The following is an 18,251-nucleotide window of genomic DNA, read 5'->3' on the forward strand; positions in this document are numbered from 1 at the left end:
TGCCGCGCAACTGCCAAGAAACCGGTGGATTCGGGCAAAATAGCTAGGAACAAAGGGTTGTCGATGTAGTGCAAGTGTGAAGTATAAATCATCATTGTTCCAAACTACGATATGATTGCCTTATAATGCTCTAGGGCTGCATAGATGGACCCACGTAGTTCGTGCGATAATCGCCATCCCCTACAGAATTCCTACATGAGATATGTTGAAGGGGCTTCGTACCTACCACACATACATGAAATCAATGAATGCATTGTGGCATCTACGTGTCCGAGTCTATCTTGATCCATCCGCAACCCTTCTAGTCAGCCACGCAGCCACCAACGCAGCACATCCACCAAACCGTAGTACCCAGCCTACACTATTATCCCACGGCTCCCCTCTTTGCTTCTGAGATGCCTTGAAGATAGCACTGCAAACAAGACTCGACAGGATCTGTGGCAGAGAGACTGCCATATTGTGCAGTCCAAGAATGATTCCTGCCTGTGCAACATCTCCACCATCACGATAATCCTTTGGACGTCCATGCTCAACATCACTGCCTCCGACGCTGGCATATCCTCCAGAACTCTCTTCCCGAGCCTCGCCGCCATGCTCGCTATGGGTGGACCGACCTGTGTAACGATGACTGCGTCTTGAGGGATCGATCCTAGCTACCTCCGCTGCGATAAGAGCGAAGGGGGCCCACAGCGCTACAGCCCAGGAGACACCGACAAAGCCCACAAACGCCGACCCGGCTTGGTGAGAGTAGATGAAGAAAGTGCTAAACATACACGCTGCGAAGAGGAGATGGGAGAGGAGCCAGACTCGCGGAAGAGTCAAGCCCGGGATATGCAGGCGTGAAAGCCAAGTCGGTTTCCCTTCGGTCTCTTGTGCAACTGGAGGTGCATCAAGCAGAGGCTCGGATGCATTGCCCGTCGGCATACTTGAAAATGACAGTCCCCTAGCAGCTTGCTCTGTATCGTCATCTGAATCGCTGCCTGGAGAATCCCATTGCGAAGCAGTGACTGGTGCCGGTCCATACAAGGGGACCACGAAAAGAGGAAGCAACATGTTGGCAAGGAAAGAGATGATAGCGTAGATGAGAAGAGCCAAAGTCCCAACGCGAGTAGCATCTTCCCAGGCCTTGTCGACCTCACCCTTGGAGAGATGGGGGTTATCTGCAAAAACGGGATTGACGTACAGCTGCCCGACATAGGTCGTGGAGTAGTACAGGAACGGGAACCAGCCCACCCATGCTGCGATCTGCACCTCACAGACGCGGGAAATCTGTGTTGGCAAACTCTGAATCGACTTGACAACCTGTTTAAAAAATGAGATCACGCCAAGCTTGTCAGTCACAGGCCCGTCTCCTCGGGGATCCCGCTCTTTGATGTAGACACAACTAGTGGCAAGAGTTGCGATCAGAAAGACCGAGGCGAGAACACACAGAACTTTGAACTGGGTATTTCCCAAGAAGGGGACAGTCTTCGGCAGGTCCATGTAGCCAAAAATATACCCGAAGATGTTGCCAATGCCAACCATGCGACTAGCCCAGGCGTTGGACAGCTCCTGTTGGTGGGTGGGACAGTTGTCAACAATAAATGCTCTGATTGCAGCTTGTACTATAAGATGACGATTAGCGAAGCAACCATAAACGTGAAGATACTGGAATGCGTACCAGTATTGATGGCAAAATCAAGGCAGTACATGAAAACTGTGGCCATGACGATGATAACAACCTTGGCTCCTGCTGATGTTGATTCAACACCGAAGATCGACAGAAAGCCTCCCACGAGCTCTTTCACCCATGCCAGAGCTAGCAATGAAACGATCGTTGCAGCGCCTCCGACGACCATGAACGGTTTCCTCTTACCCCACGCGAGTCGGCAGTTGTCGCTTCTAATACCGATGTATGGTTGTACCAGCGCACCAGTCAAGGGACCGGCGATCCAAACAAAGGCAAGAAGCGATTTGCTCATACCGAGGGATAGAAGGAATGGCTGTGCCCAGGTCAGCAGGGGCTTTTTTTTCTAATCCTACAGCTTCCAAGAGATGAATGGGGTGCAAATTTCAAATTGAATCATCTCTGGTAAGTCACGACTTATACTTACCGATCCATGGGAGAGTTCGACAGACCAAACAATCTGAAGTCTGTCAAAGAAACCAGATATCAATAAATGGCCAGCATAGAAGTCAAAAGCGACACATAATTAGAAACAAGTTTCCAATTGCAAAAATACTTACCCACCAATAGACAGAGTCAAAAGAAACATGTACAACGCATTCTTAGACGACTCATCTGCACCGGCAAGAGAGCCCCCAGCACGCCTGTCTGCAGAGCGAGTGGAAACCATGAGAGGCGAGCTCTCGTTGCTAGAACCAGAGGCAGACTTGTAATCCGAGTCTCCCATCAGAGAATTAACGGGTCAGGATCTCGATGTGTTGAATTGGCACCGACCAGGATTAACCCATGGAACTTGCTAGTGCGTGGTGGGATGTGGTTGGGGCTGCTTTGAGTTCCAGCTGCTGACTGTGGCTCAGCGTTCAGTTGAGGTGAGATATGCTTTTTTGATAGTATTTGCCGGGATCGGAGTTCCTCTTCATCCACTTGACAGTCGTTGTATTGGTGGTAGGTCTATGTAGACTATGGATTGTTGGAGTGTGGGAGATACTGTCGAAAAGATGGGGTCTATGCACGCATCGCTTGCCAGCGATTTAGCTATCTGAAAGAAGGTAAGACTTGACAGGGTATAGCCCTCCCGATCAAAGCGCGGTGTGTCAGATGGATGCCAAGCAGACCCCTTCATCACTGCAGGGTTGATCTACGTCAGCAACACGTGATGTACCAATAACAGGCCATGACAGCTCTTAATCATCACCTGGATACAAACAAGAGTATAAAGCAGCAAGGGAAGACTGGTTGGTATGAAATTTTCCATGTGTTTTTTCAGGTTCAATTCAAAGTCGTTACACAATGTCTCTGTCTATATATTGTGGTTCAAGGCGTCAAAATACCTGACCATTCCAAGCCGGTCTTCAGGGACAATGCCTGACAATCCAAGAAGAATCCAACCCAATCTTTCCCATCCCAACCCATTTCCCATTGAGAGATAATTGAACCTCTCTCGTACTTGTGCCCGTGCCGGCCAGGCAGCATCAAATGAATGTCTGCTAGTGCAGCCCAATTCACGTGCAGGGCAACCGACACCCAAAAATACACAGTGTTTCCTGTAACCATCGCACAGTCCGAAAAAAAAAAACTAAAGAAAGCCCCCAAAAGAATCCAACAGAAAATGAACACAGTGTCAAAAGACAAGCAAAAACACAAAACGCGGGCTATACACGAATATCGCGGTATGTGCAAGGCCAACATTTGGCCGTGTGCGATTAAACAAGAGGCGAAATAAACCCCGATCCAAAAAAAGAGCGCATACATACGCCCTGAAGACTTAAGAAAGATGTGAGAATGGAAACCTTTGCGCGGAAAATATCCGTCAAAGGGTGCATGAGACGATGCATCTACTATACTGTGGTAGACACACCGTGCTCTGTATCATTCTCATATATGTTGTTGGAGAAGTTGCGGAGCGATCATGTGCGAAGTAGGCATGCCAGTCAGGGCGGACGGCATGCTCAAAGGAGCTGCCATCGACGTCATGCCTGGCATACTAATCATTGGATGAGCAGGTACCGGTGGGGACATCTCTTCTCTGGGGGAACCGAATTCATGTGCGTCATTCTCCAGATCTTCGTCGGTTGGGATAATTGTTTGACCATCCTGCTGTGCTTCATGAATCCGACGATGTCTAGCAAATATTAGTGTAAGCCCTAGAAGTTTCAGACTAATAACTACTTACTGCGCAAGATTATCGGACCTGGAGAAAGCTTTGCTGCAATAAGGGCAAGGGTACGGACGCTCTTGTGTGTGAGTTCTCACATGCCTAGAAACAGGGGTCAGTCGGCGGCTGTCGAAACAATCTCACCGGCGCACGGTGCAGATCAGCCCCACCAACGTGAGTGCAAAAATAGAAGTAAGCTTACCTTTTGAGGTGCTCCAATCTCTTGAATGTTCTACCACATGACGGGATAGGGCACGAATGGGCCTTGGTTGGGTACGGCCCTAACTCCATCATGGTTGCACTCCTGGCTCTCCGATTAGGACCAGGCGCCGAACGCTCAGACCGACCAGTAGAATTTTGGACCACAGTCTCTGCACTGCTGCTTGGTAGAGATGTCAGATCGTTTGATTGGATTGCCATGGAGCCTGGATGTTGTGCGGTGGTCTGATCCAGGTTCTGCAGCGGTGTGCCATGGCGGGACATTTCATGAAGAAGATCCTTCTGTGGCAGCATCGCACTGGGATACGTGCGAGCGAGCTCCTGGGTGGCTCCATCTCCCTCTGCGACCGGAGCGACTGAGCTAGAAACCGAACGCCGCAGATCACTTGGTCGGTGAGCAGCGTACGAGACTGACTGAACTCCTGGAGTTGTTGACTGGACGTGAGTTGCGCCACTGGGTGTGACAACACCGCTATTTTGCGGGATAGATGACCGACGTCTGCGCTGTTTGTATGTCGGGGATCCCTCGATGACGGGATACGGGTTTGCCGAAAAGGACCGGGGCGCAGGCTGATAGTGGGCACTAGCCAAATTTGAAGGAGGCAGCTGCATCATGGGGTGGTAAGCGGGTCCACTTGAAATATCCGGAATCGCTGTGTAAAGTCCGGTGTCTTCGTTGGCGATGTAAGCCGGTTCCCCTCCGAGTCCGACCGAATGCTGGGGCGGGGTGACTGGTTCGAAAGACAGGCCGCGATTACTATAGTCCTCATATTGCGAAGATACGAAGGATGGCGCAGGGGAGTATTCGTAGAAGGTCGGCATGGAAGAATGGCGCTGATGAGGGCGGGGAATGGGCATTCCGTGGCGATCGTACTGGATGGGGCCGTAGTCCTGCTCGCGCTTAATGATGCTCTGGACTAGATTGTTCGAAAGGGGCATCTGTGGGTGGCTGTACATCTGATTCCCAGGGTCTTCCTGCATCAGAGGGATCGCTGGGGGAGCCATCTGCGGAGGAGGCATTGCGTCAACGGTCCGAACCACGGGGGAGTTGGGCTGGCCATATGTCGTACTTGCGTGGGCAGCGAACGAGTTTAGATTCACTTGTTGTGACTTGGTCAATTGCTCATATAGAGACTGGGACGAGTCGAATTCAAAAGACATGGCCGGTTCGCTGACTGCGACCGTGGTAGCCTCCTGGTTCATTTTCTCGCGCTTCAAGTCTCGTTCCAGTGCATCGAGGAATAGCCGGTCGTGAGGCACGCCGTACCAGTAAAACACCTTTTGTTTCTTTTGGGTTCGAATACAGTTGTTTTTGTACAAGAAGTCCAGGAACGGGCTCTTAGGATCTTCCAGAACCGCATCTACGCCGGCCTTGAGATTTCGTAAATCTGAGAAAATGCCCTCCTCAAATTTTTTCGAGTTCTTCACCGGACGTCCAAAGGCTTGGAATCGAAACGCAAGACAGCGGACAATATCAGTACCGGAAATGTGGAAAAGGCCGCTCCTGTTGAGATGGGGTCAGTCAGCTTCCTAAGCCATCACACTCTCAAGTAAGACGAACCAATAAACACAGGAGACATAATCGCCTGTGGGAAGCAAAAAGCGTCGAATGAGTTGATCCGGTTGCCAGTCAACGGGAGCCGACAGAAGAAAATATTTCACTGGCCCCATGTCAATACATTGCTTTAATGCAGGGGGAAAAAACACCGAAAGACATACGATTATCCACTTGCTGAAGGGCAACTTGCGCATCGTGAGGTAGGCTTCGTTGTGCTTCGGTCGAGAGCATGAAAGTTTCGGGCTTTTGTGGTGGTGCCATAGGGATTGAGGCACCTGGTTGAGGATACATTTTTAATTTGTGTGAAGCGCACTGTATAGATAATTAGAACCAGGGAAACGACCGCCTGTTAACGCGTGCGTAAACAAAGAGGGTGATTTTAAGTCCAATCAAATGAAGCCCCTCTGCGACTCTACTGAGACATAGCTGCAAGAGCTCGGATCAAACTCACCAGCTGAATGGTTCAACAAGAGAGGATCGGGAATGCGAGGATCAACGTCGCCAACCAGTTAAGATGATATCCGATCGGGAGAAGTTCTAAATCACACAAAATGCGCGGAAAGGGTTCTTGAGGCAACGGAGGAACCAGCCTCGTAGACAAAGCGAAATAAAGAGAGATTGTCAGAGAATGAAACTGGACCAGCCGGTAAGCCTCTGGGAGGGGGAAATTTCGCGCGCAGCGGAAGAAAGAAATGAAAGTGAAGAGGAAGCTTGAGTACTGGTGAAGAAGAAGAAGGGGGGGGGAAGAAGATACAATCAAGTCTAATAATAATCGAAGTTAGGAATGGGGGAAGCGCCCAGGGACATCTGACCGGTCAAGAACTAGTATGTTATTTTGGGTTATTCTTAGTCATACCGGATGTGGGACTCGCTATCCGCCATTAAAGGGTGTGAATGGCGTATTTTTTGTAATTAATCTGGTATTGGTGGTTATTTACTTTGTATCGATCTGTCATTTACAGGGTGGAACAGTAAATCAAGGTTCAGGTTCAGGTACGGGGGTACCTGTGTACATGTGTTCGGAGTATGTTGGACATTCACCATCCATACTTCAGCCCTAGAGGGACTATTGTTGTTAATGATGCATAAAGAAAAATAGCCGTCTCAAGTGAATACAATAATCACAATAGTTTGTTAGTCTTCAAAGTTTGATATACAAAGTAATATAAGACTTTGTTCATGTTAACAAAGCGAATCTAACCCCCTGTCTTAATTCTTTTTGTACAAGATTTGTATAGTGTTGTATCTCAAAATTGATGATTGGACCAATCTACATGGTGACCAGGCTGCATAAACAAGTGATAAACATATCACCTGCCATATTCAGAGATTCTTATAGACAAGAAGGCTGTGTGAATCCAACGGGAAAAGGGTGGAGACCGCCAAGGCTCATCAAACTGGCGCTGCGACCTGAAGCACCCGCCCTGTTGTTTCAGAATCGTAGTGGGCGCTTACATGCATCAAGACCTCCCGAATTTTCCCTTGGTATTTTCACCGAGCTCTGATACTTTTTTTATTTTCATTTTAATTTTATTTTTTCATTTAAGCGGCTGTGGCTTTGGGATCTTCTATCCGGTATTTCCGACTGATCTCTTTTGGCCCACGCATCAGACTGGTCTAATCGGGAAAAAGTACGAAGTACCCCTTTTAACATACAACAAAATATCTTGAAGAATCACCACCTCCCAATTGTACATGGACGCATCACACTTGGGTGTCTTCTACTATGCAATATAAACCAAAACAGAAATCCTTTTTTTGCACCTATACTCTGTACTTGTTCTCTGTGTCTAGTCCACTTTCCCAAGGCCAGCCAACTATGTCATGAGATGAGCAGAGTTTTAGACCACGTGGGTAACAGGTACCAAAGGCTTTCTATAGGATGAGAAGAAGGGCAGAATTCCAAGCTGTGCATTGGAACACCCCACAGCATGTGGACTCGGTAGACTACCGTTTATGGACGATCTCCTGATCGGAAATTTCAACGACATCAGTAGCCTAAGGAACTTAGCATGACTCTGACACACAACTCGGAGATGGTTACACACTCAAATCTCTGAAGATCAAGAAAGTAGTCATGTACAGAATACAAACATGTACAATCATGCTATCTCAATCCACAGAGATCGTTACTATCAGATCAGCGCATACATCTATGTGTCGAAATGTCTCATCTTCGAACCAAAAACAACCCCATTGAATCTTCCTTCCGTTGAATCTTGACTAGCTCGCCCTAGAAACAACCCCTATCAACCATCGCTCCAATAACCAACGAACCAAAAAAAATGGATACTAAGATCGGATTGTATGGCTAATTCCCAGCCTAACGGAGCCGGCCGTACTAAATCGGGCATGAGAAACATCCAAATATACTCGTGCAAACTACATCCACGCAGACCATGGCTGGAGGTTTCCGCTCTGACCACATTTTCCCGGCCTCCTGGGAAACTAGCCCGTATTCTCGGCAAAAACTCCCAGCTAGTGCATATGCAATACTTTGTACGGAGTACGGAGGTACGGAACATGCTACTCCAATTATGTCGGTACGTATTCCGTACTCCGTACATAGTCAGACCATTACACAGGGCACAGGGCACCTAGTAGTCAGGCCGTTTGATCGTCGACCCTGAAACAATCTAGAAATTCTACAATTGAGCCGTTGTGAGAAACGTGGGGACGTTCTGCCTCTACTGATGCAAGGTACCTCATGCGGAAAGATAGGCCGGTAGATGAATTTCGAGGAGGAGGGGATACGGTTTAACTCATCTAACCCCTGTTCTTGAAAGCAAAGCGAGATTAATGGCGTAATCCGGCTAGTATTCCTAACCGGGTCATTGGATCGTTGGTAGGGATGGAGTGCTGTTATTTTGTGCAGTTTTTTTCGTTCTTTTTTTTTCAAGTTGGTCGGTCTGTGGCTAATAGGTTTAACCTTCTCGCGAAACAGCTCCAATCGGCAATCATCATCTGGCCTCAGGGGACTTGGGACAATATGTCGTATACGTGAAAGGGACATATGGTGTAGAGGGTTAAGGGGGGAGGTTCATTTCGGGTTAGCGGCGCATCCCTGAGCTAATCCACAATCTGAAATATCTCCGACGTTTTTCGAGTTCGATCAGGATACCCCTGATTCAAACTGAATTGATTTTTCCTTACAATTGATATCCACTCGTGCCTTGGCATTAAATTTACAATCTAATTGAATTCACTGAGTCTCCATGTGTTCTTGCTGATGTACAAAGTAGGGGGTTCATGAGGTGAGAATGTTGTTTTAGATTCAATTCTTAGATCAGAGCAAACTGAAACATCTGTGGTAGGTGGCTTTCAAAGTCTTGCCGTCAAGCCTTCGGGGAGTTCCTCGATGCAGGTGGTCTTGACTTACTTTTCCGCGTGGATCCATGTTTTGAAGTCTCTTTGTGTGTGCCGTGTGTCTTTCAAAGCGATCTATGTACTCCGTAGAAGACCTGGTCAAACAGAGTCGATACTATTCCTCCTCTTCTCTATCATGGCTTCCTTCATAAATGGACTCCGTGCTCGGATATCTTTGCCCCAAACAAGCACCAATATCGGGGCAAAAGATAGAGCCAACGCAATGAAGGCTAGTACCGTACTAGCCCAATTGAGGCCAAGATGAGAGTACATACTCATAGTAGCTAGAGGAAGAAATGCTGCCAAGGTGTTCTCACCGGTGGCGATGATACCCATACAACTGCCTGCGTATTTGCTGTACGCATCGACCACATAGTCCGAAATTCCCGTCACGACAATGACACTACCGGCCCCTACCATGGCAAGACCAACGGCTGGTGCGATCCACGGAAAATTAGGATATGACGTCCAGGCGTATGTGAACATACCACCCGAGATACCGAATATACCGCCCAAAATAGCGAGGTACAGCCGAGCCTCCGGAATGGGTGTTCCGGGGATTTCCTTGTTCCGGGATGCCGAGTCAAAGTAAATTTTGCCTGAGAACAAGGTCATCACCCATCCCAGGAGTTCTCCGATCACGACAGCTGCTTGAACGTATCCAGCCTGTGCTGGTGTCCAACCATACAGCGCTGTAAATACCTGCTCAACAGATTGAGTGAACAGATACAATGTCCCGACGGTAAAGGCAGACCATAGCGTCGATACAAACACCACAGACTCTGTGCAGAACAGGAAAAGAGGCCTGCTGGCGCTGTGGCCGACGATGCTTAAAATTGACTGGCCTTGCGTGTCGATTTCATGCTGGGTATAGGCATTCTTGCCTTCCCGTCGTAGAGCCTCAGCCCGCTGTCCTAAAATTGCAATCCCACGACATTCCTTGAACAAGAAGAAGTACAGGGGGAAAAAGGCACCGTACCACATGAGCTGGATATATCCAATCCACCTCCACGTCAGAGCATGGTAGATCGCAGCTCCAATGACAGGTCCAATGCTACTACCCGACAGGTAAGCAACAATGAAAAGACTGACAGGGATGTTGCGACTTCGCTCCGTGTCCCAGACATTCCCAATCACCGTGCCAGAGGTATTAGCGAGAATGGAGACGCATGACCCGGCAAAGAATCTCGTTATGACCAACGTGTAGAAATTCTGAGCCACGGCCTGGGGCACGAGAAAACAGAGGAAAGTCACGTACGTGCCCAGAAACACCCATCGCACACCAAAATCCTCCATGAGCGGGAGGACCAGCAGGGAGGAACAGCCGCCGCCAATGGCCCATGATGTGACGGGCCAGTAGGAGTGAGGGAAATTGGCGTCTGAGATGTTAAAGCGCTCATTCATGGGGTCATGGGCTACTGTGAAAATTGTGCCGTTAATCAGGGACATGAAGGTGGCGAACACGGCGAGGACTGTGAGAAGCCATTTCTCGCACAGAGTCCAGTTGTATGGGTTTCCGGGATCTTGTGGTCCATCCCAGGACACCAATATGATATCTTTGCTTGGATCTTGATGATCTTTGTCGCTGTTAGTCAAGATCTTGGACCTCGGTTGCAGGTGCTGTTCTGATTTACCTATTGTCTGTTCATCATGGCCAGATACATCGCCACGCGCGAACACCATTCCGATCCAATTCAAACTCTTCACAGCTGGTCGAAATTCTTGTTCTCTTCCACGTGGTGATCTGTGAACCGAACTTGAAAAGAATGATGTAATTCTCCGAGACCTTTCACAATTGTCAGCACTCAGATTTCTTCAAGTTCAAGGCTTTGAAAAAAAAAAAAAACATGGAATTCCAGCTTCCTTTAAACTCTACCAGAGCTGCGGGAAAAAAATTATTGTGAACTCCCAAGTGATTATCTCCCCACTATAGGCCCAGTCCTCCGGACACGCTGCTTTAGGACGTCGATTTCAACTTCACATAATCTGATTGGCTACTAAAGTTACTTTGACCGACTCTTCTGTTGATGTGCTTAGATGAAGGAATTAGCTAAACGATCTGCTTCTGCACCCCACATTAGCTTTGTTGCCCCATGGGATTCCTCCCTAGGCGAATCATGTTCGTCTTGCCCTGCAGGATATGCCTCGAGCTTGACAATTTTTGTCGATCGGGCCTAGAAAAATCATAGTTTTTTTGGGGGTAATTATCTATCATTCCGCGTTTTGCGATCTCGCGGCTTCAACATGAGATCTCTAATCGTTCTACATTGAACCTAGGCTGTATTAAGAAGCCAAGGTGTGGTCTGATGGCTCACCTTGCGAAGCTAAGAGATTGACTTGATTTATTTTTTGCTACCAATCAGATGGTTTGGGGTAAAACAGGGACTAGAATAGTCTTGCCTTGCGTACGGAGTGCTCTTTGCTCATATCCAGAGCCATGCTCACCTTCTAGTATGCTATCTTAAGTCTATAAAAATCATACCCCCTATTGAGCTTAGCGGTCGCTTCAGTCGCACATGAGTCATAAACGCCCAAGATTCAATTTCGAAATCTATGGAATACCCCAATGGTCAAAATCACAAACTCTTGAATTCGGATCCGAGCTCTGATGCTAAACTATTGTTCGTTGGATCGGTTCCATTCCCGCGATCGCATTTCATTGCCTTTTAGGGTACTAGTCTGTTTTCTTATTTAGGTAGCTGCTTCCTGCTTCCCTGTCCGCAAGCATCGACATCTTACCTTCAATCAAGGTACAAACTAACAGTACCTAGACAGACCAATACAGAGTTACGAGATTCAATCACGTCAAGGATAATTTTGGCTCAAACCCCGATGATTTCCCTGGTTGACAGTAGCCCGGCATCGCCGTGGTGCCCATCAATCACCGTCTCACTCTACTCGTACGGTCATGTCAATGGCCCATTTGTGACACCGAAAACTCAGGAACAGAGCTCAACACTGTTTTCATTAAATATTCGTCATCTTCCAAATCCACCGCGAAATCTACGGGCCATGACTACTGGCCTGTCATCTCGGCTGCGGAAGGAATTTATAAAAAATGCCACAGTGGACAACTTCCTTGAAAGAACGCTGAATGAGATTATCAACTCACTAAAGACAACTTGTGATGCATTATTCCAAGAAGATTGTTCCTTGCAGAAACTCAAAAGCCGCAGCAACGAGTTCGAAATCACGACAACTAGCACTCACCAGAATCCTGATATCTCGTTAGTGGTGACTGTGTGTTGTGAGGAGGGCCGCCACCGAAGTGTTGCTTTTGTGGAAGAATTGGCGAAAAGACTTTCACTGATGAGACATGGCGCTGATTTGTCTCTTGCTTGGAAACTGAGTGTTACTACTTCCCATCGAGATCTGGAAGCCTTGGGATTTGCTCCCACCAGTTCAGACTCAATGGCAAGCCAGCAAATCGGGAAATCATACATCAAGAGTAAGAAAGAGAAAGGAAAGAATGCCAGAAAGCTGAATCAGAAGAATATGAATGGATATGAGGATGAGATGTTGTAACAAGTTCGTAGTGAGCACTTGGGTAGAGTATATAGGAAAAAAGGAAATCTCTCAATGGCCAGTGACATTTTCACATCTCTCCTCCGCTTATCCATCCAGTTAGCAATCTCCAACATCGCCGAAAAGACCCAGAACATTCCTAATTTTGCCATCGCGTCGCTCATTGACGAGCACTTGACCTCATAACTATCCGGCCATGATTAACTGTTTCGCCTTGTGTAACGCTCAAGTTGACCTCGTGTGAGAAATCACAGTATGTAAGCTCCTTTCTGTTTCTAGATTTTCAATAACTAGGATAGGCAACATCTTTTTTGATTAAGTACCAGGATCAAAATGACTCTGATAGGTTGGCACGAAGTGTTCATATCATAAGTTTGCCACATCCAACTTATGACATCGAAGACTCCCCGCATTTGAGCTTGAGTTAAATAGTTTACCTTGGGTTCCAACGTATCCTCATGCACCTTCACTTTTTAACACTTCACATACATCCAACTATTTAACTTGCCACCACGGTCTACCACGTGTAAATATGGTCAAAACCGACATTGATCAGAATCCCCTAGATCCCAATTACGAAAAGCGCCGCAGCTCTCTGGGAAATATGGAGCACCAACAGCAAGACCAATCCAATGTCAAAGATGAAGATCTCATGGGAGGCAGAGAAGTTGCACCGTGCGTTTAGACCTTCAGACCTTCAGACCTTCAGACCGCAATTTGGAGGCTTTCCTTAAACGTATCCCGTAACTAACAAAAGAAATAGATCGTCCCGCGTCATGTGCTCGGAGCTCGCACACCAACATGCAGTGGATAGCCTTAACAAGAAAACAGGGCGCCGGTCCTCACAGGATGTAGATCACAGTACGTCTCTACGTCCGACCATTCTGGTATCAAAACGATTATCGTATGTACTGACGATCAACAGATTCTTTCCTCTCTGATCTGAGTACCGACCGTGGGCTGCAGGCGCACCCCGAACAATTGGAAGAGTAGTTGATCTTGGTTGGACTCGGGACTAAACTGGGAAGTTCAGAGGGAAGACTTAGATCGGCACCAGAAGTGATGCCTTCATGAAGCGATGATAAGCTGTAAAGTAAAAACTAACAATCTGTACTACCTTTCTTGCGTACATCTGCATATTGTACATTGCGGTGGCCTAAGTTCCTTCGTGAGGCAAAAGTACGTTCGTACGTACTGGTGATGTCATCATCATGCATGGAAGCATGAACGTCGTTAAAGAATAGAGTAATCCCGTTCAAATTTCTTTTTTGGTGCATCTCGTTGACCAGTGTCTTCTTCTATCTAATTCGGAGTCTATACGCCACCATGGTCAATCACTGGTCGAATCAAAAACCTTCTTTCCCCGATACCAAGTCTGGCAGACACGCGCCTCAAGCAACTTCTCCGGCATCCACTGCATATCAACAATCAAGAAATCTGCACTTAAGCCCCTCCGCAGACTTCCAGTCCAGGAATCAGCGAACCGCGCATAAGCCGCACCAGCAGTAGCTGCCGTAGCTGCCTCAGCCAACCCCAACCTGAAATGTGCGTTTAAAGTTTCATCAGACTCGGTTTGAAGTGCCGAGCGCCTAGTGGTAGCGTTGTAAAGATTAGGGAAAGGGAAGTGAGCCGCAGTGGGGGCATCCGTTCCGAAAGCAACAGGAGCACCCCCATCCAGGAAATCCTTATAAGCGAAGGCACGCTTACAGCGCTCGGGGCCCACAAGACCAGGCCACGCCTTGAAAAGCATAGGATCCGAGTGCACAGGCTGGACTGAGGCGGTGATACCCAGCTGGCCAAGTCTTTTGGCATCTTCCGAGGTTGTCAGCTCCAGGTGTTCGATTCTGTGTCTTCGGCCTGGCGTGCCGACTCTCGACAGCACGTTGATTGCCTGGTGGATGGTTTTATCGCCTATCGCATGAATTGCGCATTGCAGTCCTGCTGAGTCGGCGCGCTGGACGACTTCTTGGAGCATATTCTCTGGCCAGATTGGATCGACGGGATCTGATTTGCCAGAGTACGGTTGGAGGAGAGCGGCAGTGCATCCGTCGACAACACCATCGCAGATGAGCTTTATTCCGAGGACGTGGAAATCGGGCTCGTTGAACTGGTTGTGTAACTCAATTGCTCGATCCACGTGTTTGAAGTTGGCGGTTTGATCCTCTGAGAAGGGAACGAGCCAGTGTGCGCCGATGTGGAATGGGATGGTATGATCGCGACGGTAGAGATTCAGAATTTCCCAGATTTTGTCGTCCATGGCCATATCCACGAGTCCAGTATACCCGGCCGCGGAGTATGTCGCAACTGCAGTGTCCAACGCACTCAGTTTGTCTTCCGTGGAGGTCACACTTTCTAGATAAGGCCATGCAAGGCTTATAACAGCAGATTCATCAAGTAGGCCGGAGGCTCGTCCATCTTCATCACGGTGGATGGTTCCACCGGGAAAATCGGGAGCCGTATGAGCTCCCATCTCCTCAAGAGCCGCCGCGCTGCACCACATGGAGTGGAGGTCGAAGGAGTCAATAAAAATGGGACGTGGGTCGATACCATCCAGCATACTTGCTAGTGCGATTCCATTGGTAGATGATTGGATCCAGCCTGTACACAATATGCGTGGCAGAGATGGATTGGCTTCTGCGTAAGCTTTGATAGCTTGACGGATTTGATCAAGTGTGGTGCAGGCGATAAGATTGGCTTTGCGCAATGATTGCCCGTACTGCAAGATGTGTACATGGGCGTCGATGAAACCTGGAATGACGGTGCGATTTTCCAGGTCAATGACATTTGCGTTTTCTGGAATGGTTATTCCATCGAGAGAGCCGACGTGGGAGATCTTGTCATTCTCGATGATCATGCTCTGGGCAAAGTTCTCATTATTCGAGTCTTGCGAGGGCATGAAAATGCGCCCATTCTTAAAAACGGATGTCATGATTTCCGGTTTGAAGTTATTGTTGAAACTGCGCAACGACGATTTGCTGAAGTATTTATTGCTTCCTGCCGAAGTCGGACCGTTTTTTTTAACTCTTAGACCCGGAATTCTCCAGGACTTGCCGTTTGAGAAAATTGAAGGGTGGGGATGGTGGGATTTGGGCCGTGTTATCTCCAAAGAGGATAACGACTATAACGTTATAAGATAGCCTGGATGATTGCTTTTAAGGACCGGCCATTAAACTGCATAATGATTGGATGAGAGAAGAGGGGCAAGTGATTGGACTTTAGGACATTCCATGGAAGAAAAAGTATATATGTCATTTCCATTCACTTTCAAATATCAACCAGCCAAGTGGCCGAGTAGTAACTTGTCCATCACATCTTCCTTGGTCTAGTGGTGATGATTTCCGCTTGTCATTAACACCGATAAGCGCGGGAGACCGGGGTTCGATTCCCCGAGGGAGAGATTTCTTTTTTTCCATGTTTGATGGTTCTTACAACCATCTTATTACTTCAAACTGAGCTAAATGAAATGAGGGTGTTGTCAAGGATTGATCTCGTCTTAGGTTCTTTTAGTGTTATTAATCCTCTAATACACCAGCAAAGGAGGAAATTGTCAACGAAAACAAAAACAAATTGTGAATAATCTTAAAGTGGGGCCAAAGTAGCCTTGGTCTTTTGTTGAATGGCGATACTCTTTAGCGCAGGACTCACTGTATTTGTATCTCTCTGCAAAGAAATAATTCTTGGTGTATCGCTTCGGAGCCCTGTGAAATGTGTTCATGGGATTTGATAGCCTATGGCGGAAAATTAGCAATAAGAAACAATCAGTGCTGCTGGGACGAGCTGATATATATCCGCACTCACACATGTGTGCGATTTAACGAAAGATGCTGATCATTAGGCCTAGATTGTTCATACTATTTTGAATGCCGAGAATAAATGTACGTACCGATAGTGGCCAAATGAACACCTCAAGCACTATGGGCGTCCATCAAAGAGCGTTCCTACCGGCTGATTCGCTTTCATCAAAATTCCACAACCAACTACAGGGGTTGACAGTTTCTTGTCTAACACAAACAATATGGCCCACAGGGCTGTATATGTTATGGACTATTTTCTACACCCTGCGCTAAAGCCACATTATGGATGGTGGTCGATGAGATAGTTGCGTGGGCAGTGTATAAATCACTCCATAGATTCAACATCCGTTACCCCATTGAACCCTCGGGTAGCAACAACCCATACATAAGACCAAGTGGGGATAACACCTTCCAAGCACCAGCCAGACACCGTGAAAATTAAAGCAGCCATGACCAATTCCAAGTAAACATTGGCCCCCAGAGAATGATGTCACATGGATATCCAAGAACTCTAAACCCAATTATAAACAGGCGTGCGTAATGTAGCCTTGGTGATCAGAAACCTGATAGAACGCCAAACCTTCAACCCACTACAGCGCCAAGTGGAATGTCCGGAATGTACCTTTTCCCACTTGATCGACAACTTTTGAGGGCGACGAGGCAGCGATTGGCTGATAGTGGCGGAACCCGGGAACAAACCTTGGAGGCGTGACGGGCTTGGGCGCGAAGTTCTTGAAGAGACCAGATGCGGGCCGGAAAACCCCAAAAATCTGGAGGTATTCTTCTTCGATTTCGGCACAAGCAGACCCGCCATCCACTAGAGATTGCACAAACGCTGGTCCCTCGTCCTCCTTAAACTGAGAGCATCTCTTGATAGTGCGTGGCCTGTTTTCAGATACGTTGAGACGAGTCTCAGATTGGGGTCTCTTCATACCTTGGAATTGAATTCCATCTATTTCCCCAGCAGTATCAACCAAGCGGGATTCCAGCTCAGAGGATAGCCTGTGCTGCTCTCTAAACCGGTGGGGTTCGATATAAGAACGTGAGCTGATGGGAGATGATCATTGTCGTTGGTTGAATCACTCACAAGAACCGATTCTGGTGCTTCTGGATTGATGTTTCCTCTGTGTCGGAGATATGGATCACCGATCGAGCTGAGTTCAGGCGTTGAGCCGAATTTTGGGTAGGCAACTCAGGTTGATTCTGTCCAGTATAGCCGGGGTTGGCAGGGTGAATACTGAACAGGCTGAGGTCCATCCAACGCGTGTGGAGATACCCTAATTGCGGAAGCAACTGGTTGGATAAACCGTGAGTTTGGAAACAAAACAGATTGTAGAAATGGGATGAACTTACATGCGAGGAGATTGATATGTGTCTCATGTAGGTAGGAACGTAGTATGAACCGGACTCGAGCTTCCTTTCGCTCGTCCAACAAGCATTGCAATGGCTGCAAAAGTCGTTGCGGGACGCCAGAGAGGATTTCGATGTAGTTCACCCCGGAGACCTCAATCAAAGTTCCCCGAACGCGGCACCGGTACATTCCACTTTCTTGTCGTTTGAAATCACCGGATGTCAGCGATTGAAGAAGAACATTGGTCCAGCCAATGGGTCTGTGAATGTTGCATTCAACCATGAGTGGGCGTGCCTGGCCAAATATTCTAGCAGCTGTCATTTCGATTTCGGAGTAGAAAAGCAAGTTGCCGAGTTGTGGTTCCAGCAGGCCACCATTAGCAATGACCTGGGCATAGGCAGCGGACTTCCTGTAAGCTTCACCAATGTCATGCTGCAATGCAGTACAAGGAGTCAGTGGCATCCTGGTTGCACCCGGCGCGACCTCGGAGGCCAAAGCCAAAGGACAAAACCTAGCAGTCCAATCACTTTTAAAATAGATAAAACTAGAATACCCATCAATAAGAGAGTCCATGACGGAGGATTTCTACAGAGAGAGGACGGAATATACGGAATAGA

At 47.8% G+C, this 18,251-nt stretch overlaps 6 protein-coding genes and 1 non-coding gene across 7 annotated transcripts; 2 read left to right on the forward strand and 5 right to left on the reverse strand.

Annotated features, from left to right (window-relative positions):
* Positions 1 to 276: 276 nt before the first annotated feature.
* Pdw03_6944 (Sucrose transporter, putative) lies at positions 277 to 2,393 on the reverse strand (the record flags this gene model as incomplete). Its single annotated transcript, XM_014678907.1, has 4 exons — positions 277 to 1,604; positions 1,661 to 1,982; positions 2,094 to 2,133; positions 2,227 to 2,393. 4 exons carry the CDS (start codon positions 2,391 to 2,393, stop codon positions 277 to 279), a joined length of 1,857 nt encoding a protein of 618 aa, XP_014534393.1.
* A 1,148-nt stretch (positions 2,394 to 3,541) lies between these two features.
* On the reverse strand, positions 3,542 to 5,889 carry Pdw03_6945 (SteA; the record flags this gene model as incomplete). Its single annotated transcript, XM_014678906.2, has 5 exons — positions 3,542 to 3,788; positions 3,840 to 3,923; positions 4,024 to 5,544; positions 5,602 to 5,701; positions 5,760 to 5,889. 5 exons carry the CDS (start codon positions 5,887 to 5,889, stop codon positions 3,542 to 3,544), a joined length of 2,082 nt encoding a protein of 693 aa, XP_014534392.2.
* Positions 5,890 to 9,063: 3,174 nt separating this feature from the next.
* Pdw03_6946 (Major facilitator superfamily domain, general substrate transporter) lies at positions 9,064 to 10,647 on the reverse strand (the record flags this gene model as incomplete). Its single annotated transcript, XM_066101501.1, has 2 exons — positions 9,064 to 10,541; positions 10,599 to 10,647. 2 exons carry the CDS (start codon positions 10,645 to 10,647, stop codon positions 9,064 to 9,066), a joined length of 1,527 nt encoding a protein of 508 aa, XP_065956584.1.
* A 2,374-nt stretch (positions 10,648 to 13,021) lies between these two features.
* Positions 13,022 to 13,482, forward strand: Pdw03_6947 (RPEL repeat protein; the record flags this gene model as incomplete). Its single annotated transcript, XM_014678903.1, has 3 exons — positions 13,022 to 13,164; positions 13,253 to 13,350; positions 13,415 to 13,482. 3 exons carry the CDS (start codon positions 13,022 to 13,024, stop codon positions 13,480 to 13,482), a joined length of 309 nt encoding a protein of 102 aa, XP_014534389.1.
* A 337-nt stretch (positions 13,483 to 13,819) lies between these two features.
* Positions 13,820 to 15,418, reverse strand: Pdw03_6948 (Amidohydrolase 3; the record flags this gene model as incomplete). Its single annotated transcript, XM_014678902.1, has 1 exon — positions 13,820 to 15,418. The coding sequence occupies one exon, from the start codon at positions 15,416 to 15,418 to the stop codon at positions 13,820 to 13,822; it is 1,599 nt and encodes a 532-aa protein (XP_014534388.1).
* A 382-nt stretch (positions 15,419 to 15,800) lies between these two features.
* On the forward strand, positions 15,801 to 15,886 carry Pdw03_tRNA73. The gene has a single exon. It is a non-coding gene; the product is annotated as a tRNA-Asp (tRNA).
* Positions 15,887 to 16,873: 987 nt separating this feature from the next.
* Positions 16,874 to 18,096, reverse strand: Pdw03_6949 (uncharacterized protein; the record flags this gene model as incomplete). The annotated part of the gene is made up of 3 exons (XM_066101502.1): positions 16,874 to 17,297; positions 17,371 to 17,560; positions 17,637 to 18,096. 3 exons carry the CDS (start codon positions 18,094 to 18,096, stop codon positions 16,874 to 16,876), a joined length of 1,074 nt encoding a protein of 357 aa, XP_065956585.1.
* Between the last annotated feature and the right edge of the window lie 155 nt (positions 18,097 to 18,251).

The sequence above is a fragment of the Penicillium digitatum genome, chromosome 2 (genome assembly GCF_016767815.1).
Source record: "Penicillium digitatum chromosome 2, complete sequence".
Taxonomy (NCBI): Eukaryota; Fungi; Ascomycota; class Eurotiomycetes; order Eurotiales; family Aspergillaceae; genus Penicillium; species Penicillium digitatum.